This window comes from Apis dorsata, unplaced genomic scaffold (genome assembly GCF_000469605.1).
Source record: "Apis dorsata unplaced genomic scaffold, Apis dorsata 1.3 scaffold_74, whole genome shotgun sequence".
NCBI classification, from domain to species: Eukaryota; Metazoa; Arthropoda; class Insecta; order Hymenoptera; family Apidae; genus Apis; species Apis dorsata.
Genome location: NW_006263372.1, coordinates 339,839 through 344,996, shown reverse-complemented (window position 1 = coordinate 344,996; position 5,158 = coordinate 339,839). Strand labels below are relative to the sequence as shown.

General features: G+C 22.7%; 2 protein-coding genes across 2 annotated transcripts; both read right to left on the bottom strand.

The window, feature by feature from the left end:
- Window positions 1-207: 207 nt before the first annotated feature.
- LOC102672382 (out at first protein) lies at window positions 208-2,387 on the bottom strand. The gene is made up of 5 exons (XM_006610394.2): window positions 2,102-2,387; window positions 1,774-1,887; window positions 1,371-1,689; window positions 944-1,280; window positions 208-585 (listed from the first exon to the last, which is right to left on the bottom strand). Exons 1-4 carry the CDS (start codon window positions 2,195-2,197, stop codon window positions 970-972), a joined length of 840 nt encoding a protein of 279 aa, XP_006610457.1. The 5' UTR covers window positions 2,198-2,387; the 3' UTR covers window positions 208-585; window positions 944-969.
- Window positions 2,388-2,620: 233 nt separating this feature from the next.
- On the bottom strand, window positions 2,621-4,488 carry LOC102671565. The gene is made up of 3 exons (XM_031508067.1): window positions 3,984-4,488; window positions 2,820-2,914; window positions 2,621-2,739 (listed from the first exon to the last, which is right to left on the bottom strand). The coding sequence occupies exons 1-3, from the start codon at window positions 4,191-4,193 to the stop codon at window positions 2,673-2,675; spliced, it is 372 nt and encodes a 123-aa protein (XP_031363927.1). The 5' UTR covers window positions 4,194-4,488; the 3' UTR covers window positions 2,621-2,672.
- Between the last annotated feature and the right edge of the window lie 670 nt (window positions 4,489-5,158).

The following is a 5,158-nucleotide window of genomic DNA, read 5'->3' as shown; positions in this document are numbered from 1 at the left end:
TAGTATGTACTTTGTAAGACACAATATAGTATAAGATTAGGAATGATTACCTTCTTGATAAATACACGAGAATATTAATTTAGGAATGTATGGTATATGATAAGTAATAAACTTAAATAATTTTTATATAATATGATATATAAAAAATCTTTTAGAATTAGTTTCATTTTTTTTTTTCTTCAATAATTTTTTTTCTTATTTTTTATATTTTATTTTTTTTTTTTTTTTATAAAGCTCTTAATTCGTTATTTTAATAAAATACAAATATTAGTGTTACAAATGCATCCATTCAGTACAATCTATAAAAGTAAGAATCCATCTAATCTAAAAGTCTGTTGACACTCTAGTACATGTACCAAGGATTTTTTTCACTCTGTTTTCGTAATTAATGGAATCGCCGATATCCATCGTGCATCTGTATAGAAAAACACTGGCACTTTAAAAGCATCAATGATATTGACAAGTTCTGCAAATATAATATTAATACTTGTCTATTTAAATTGATTTGTTCATCTCATATTAGTATTTACTACAAGTAGAGAACTATACATGGCATCAGAAACTTCATCAATAAACAGAGCAGATTTAAAACTTTTATAATGATTGATTTTAAATTATTCTCTAGTTTTTCTTAAATTCATCATGAAGAAAATATTACAAATTTAAAAGAGAAAATTTTCTTACAAAAAATAAAAAAATTACTATACCTTGATAAAAATGTAATATAATAATTATATATATATATATATATAATAAAATGAAATTATAAATCTTAAAATAATAGTACTATATGTCACAGATGTTTACATTTATAAGCATTTAATATCGAATAAGAAAAAATTGAAAAAAAATTTTGAATTATATTTTTGTTAATATAAAAATGATAAATTAAGAAAATAATATTTTTTCATGCTCTGAAAAAGTTTAACTTTTTATAAATTACCTATATATCTATAGTGTTCTTATATGTCATTCATCCCATAAACAATTCTGCTTCATCTTAGAATAATATGAGAATATAAAACATTTTTTACATGTTTTAATGCCACATTTATATGGAGTAGCTGCTTTTTTACCATCACTTTTGCCTTTGCAAAATTTTAAACCACATGGATACCATCCAATACATAACTCTAACGAACATGTACAAGGTGCCCACATATTTGATGTATCTGCACATCTTGTTACAAATAAAGATCTTGAATCATTTGTACCTTGTTGTGTCAAAGAATTTGTGCTGAAGTTATATACAGCTGCCATCAATGAAAGTTCAGATGAACCTAATGAATTAAAAAATAAAAAATCTGATAAATTAAATTTAAATCTTATTTTATTTTAAAGATCTTCATTTATGCGTCAATAAAACTTACCAGGCCTTTGAATCCATTGTTTTATATCTTCATTTCTAGTATAAGCAGATCCAGCTGCTTCTCCACAAAGAGTTGCAATGTGCTTAGAGATATCTTTAGATTCAGATACATCTAAGAATAAGTCCATAGTATAATTTACATGACCTTTATCTTCTTCTGCAACACGTACAGTGCCTGGATTTTTTTGCCTTAGTTTAGACATTGCATCAGAAGATATGAAATCCACTTTAAAAAAATGATTAACAAAACACAAAACTTGATATTGATTCTGACCACGTTCTTCTTCACCCAAAACTAAAGCTTTTATTATTTGCACTTCCTAAAGAAATATGTTTTATTTTTATTTATATATATATATATGATATATGATGAGAAATTATAGAATTTCAAAATAATGAATTACATTTTTGAAATCAATAAGTTGTGTTACCAATGTGCCATCTGAACATTGAAATTCTAAGGTAATAACATCTTCAGTAACATTGGAAGAAATCGTTTCTAACAAAATATCACCACCCTGTAAAGTAGTGATATATAAATGACTTATAGCATTTAAATTCTTATTCATCTTTAAATTTTATTTTATTAAACTTTAATTGCAATTAAATTATCGAAATGAATTTTTAATTGATAAATTATATCACAAATTTTCATTATATAGCACTTGTAATTTAGCAATTGTAATTTATTTTGATTTTTCATTATAATAAGTGCGAAATAAAAATTCATACCTGATTTTTGACATTTATGAGCAAATGAGTTATACAAACGCTATAGAAATAATGCAATAAGAAACAAATCGTGAATAATTCGTTGAATTTCTTCATTGTCGCATGTTATAATTACATCTGTCACAATATTAAACACTATTGCAACTAATTATAATATATCATCATTTATTTGAAAGATAGATACTTTAAATATAACCTAATCGTAACAATTTCCTACTTCATACATTTTGTAAAGCATACATTCACAACTATATTGTCATTGAGTAAAAACTAGATAGAAGGGCATATAAATTATATATTTTAAAATAATTAATTAATAATAATAGTAAACTTAGAAGTTTTGTTTATTACTTGTTTCAAAAATTAAATTAAAGAAAATAATATTGGAATAAATCTAAAATCAAAATTACAATATCAAAAATTTATAAATTTTTTATTTTTATAGTTAAAAATTAAATTTTATAAAGATCATAGCAGAAAATTTATATTATAATAGAAGTAAAAATTGTATTCTTAAAACTATATATTAACAAAATAATTGTTTAGATTTTATTTCAATTTCAAATTTTTTTCACTTTGCCGCGGTTTCATTTTTCCAAGCAGTTTGATTTATTCTTTCGGTTGATTGATTGTCATCTCTAAAATTTTATAAAATATTTCTTTTACATTTAATTAATTAGAATATTTTATTATTAAAGATTTGATTGCATTTACTTACTGACATCTTAATCGTAATTCAGATAAAATAGATGGAGTTGGAGGCTTTTCGATAGGTTTTAAATCATACGTTTTTAAATGAATATAAACGGGAATCTGGAAACAAATTTCTTATAAATATATCATAAAAGTTATCATAATATATCAAAATATATTATTTTTAAAATTTTAATAATAAATTAATACAGTTATAAATAATCAAAGAAAAAAAATAAAATTAAACATATAAAAAATCAGAGTTTTTAATTATTTAATATTAATTATTTTTTATAATATAAAGTTATAAACAATAAAAAATCATTATTAGCAGTAATAATTTTTTTCTTTTCATTGCATGTAACACAATCATAAATATATAGTAGAGACGTATATAAATAGTAGAAAAAGAAATAGAAAAGATAAAAATTGAGGATTTAATGATTTCAGAGTAAATTAAATATAAATCTAGAAAAAATATTAAGAAGAAATAAAAAGAAGAAATATAATAAAAATTAACTGTCATTTCTTGCTCTACCTTACCATCCCTTTTTGAGGATTGTCTTTAATACTCAAGAGATGACGCTAATAATCAATTGTTATTCTAACTCTGTCTTTTTTTTCAATATTCATTTTCTTTGTCTACTTTTATATTTAATTTGCGGCACTCTAGAGATGGCGCTGATTCCTCAAATTTTATCCTATCTCTATCCTTTTTTTATTATTTACTCTCTTTATTTATAGTTCTTGGCGCATAACTTAGCGCAGACAATATCAATTGAATATAATTTCATCATTTTTTTCAAAAACTATACAATGTGTTTTAATTTAATTTAAAAATAAAGATATTATATTCTTGATTTTGTAACATATCTTTAAGATGACGATTTTCAAAATATATATTTTAATACAAGAGTTAAATATTTAATTTATCATAAGTATAATACAGATATTCTATCATTTATGAAACATTTAAAAAAATCTTTTTTACCAACAATAAATAGACAAGTTTTACGAATTTATAAAAGTAGAAATATACAGAATAAAGAAAGAAAATATAACAATATGAGAAATTCCTTGGATGCTCGTCCTTCCCAATAATGATAAATAGGAAAAAAAATGAAATCCTAAAATATAAAATTTATTCTGTATTTTGTCTGTTTATTTAGAATAGGATAGAAATACTTACATACGGTAGTGATGTATCGAGGATTATCGGTTCAATATATTTCTTTGATATATCCGGAATTTGATAAGAACTATTCAATATCGATAAATCTGAACCGTTTTCAAAAGTCAATTTAGGCGATATCTCGTTTCGATCATCACGTAAATTTGACTCATTTAGATCGTTCAACAATGAGTCGTCGTTTTGCTTGATATTCACCGAATTTTTCATCTCGATAAAGTAGTCTTTTGCTAGCAGAGACTGCTAAAGTTTTAAGATGCAACCAGGCCGAACTACTTTCGCGGAAATAAAGCCGAAGACCCACTCCAACTTGAGCGCTGGCCTCTAGATAATAATTCGAGGATGCTCTTCACCGTTATGCCCGGCGAAGTGTTCACAAACTGAAGTCCCGTGAGCCGATATTTGGTCGATAAGTTTCATTTCGTTGAGCAATGGACACCATGGAATTGCTCTTTCTAAACGCGACTCTTCATTTTTTTATATCATATTTTTCAGAATTAAAAATATTTATATATTTATAATATTTAAATATTTATATATTATATTAAAATTATAAAAGGAATTATATTATATTATATAATATAAATATTATATTATATTTCAATTTTCACTTTTCATTTTTCTTTATTTTTTTTTAATGATGAAATCTTTAAGTATCGTGAAATTAATTAAATTGCATTCTGAAAATTTATACTATCATTAAAAATTCATATATCGTTTTTAATTATATTTTTTATATTTTCCTAGTTTTTTCACAGAAAATATTGAATAACCTTAGTTTTAATATTTATTTGATTGGTGAATAAAATAATAATAAAAAATGAAAAAAAAGAAAAAAAACTAAATTAAAAATTTCTATCGCATTTTTGCAATTTTGAGTCAGAAAGAATGAAAAATAAAAAAAATAAATAAAAATGACATCATGCTTTTATAATTGCAAAGTATAAAAAGCGAAGACAAAAGGAAAAGATGGATGATTTTTCATACTATGATTCTATGAAATAGACAATGAAGATTAAAGGGATTAAATAATATTGTATATTACAATTTTAGAGATAATCCAATATTTATTTTAGTATTCTCATATTAAAAATAAAAATGTAAAAAATAAGATAAATTAGAAAAAGATTATAAATTAAATTAAATTAAATTAAATATAAATTATAATTAAGAAG

What these genes read in the sequence shown, in the direction of transcription:
- LOC102672382 (XM_006610394.2), bottom strand. Translation starts at nt 2,197, where the DNA reads ATGAAGAAATTCAACGAATTATTCACGATTTGTTTCTTATTGCATTAT. An exon ending in TCATAAATGTCAAAAATCAG is followed by an intron (nt 1,888 to 2,101) that starts GTATGAATTTTT and finishes ACTACTTTACAG; the next exon opens with GGTGGTGATATTTTGTTAGA. An exon ending in AACTTATTGATTTCAAAAAT is followed by an intron (nt 1,690 to 1,773) that starts GTAATTCATTAT and finishes ATATTTCTTTAG; the next exon opens with GAAGTGCAAATAATAAAAGC.
- LOC102671565 (XM_031508067.1), bottom strand. Translation starts at nt 4,193, where the DNA reads ATGAAAAATTCGGTGAATATCAAGCAAAACGACGACTCATTGTTGAAC. An exon ending in TCGATACATCACTACCGTAT is followed by an intron (nt 2,915 to 3,983) that starts GTAAGTATTTCT and finishes ATTTGTTTCCAG; the next exon opens with ATTCCCGTTTATATTCATTT. An exon ending in GAATTACGATTAAGATGTCA is followed by an intron (nt 2,740 to 2,819) that starts GTAAGTAAATGC and finishes ATAAAATTTTAG; the next exon opens with AGATGACAATCAATCAACCG.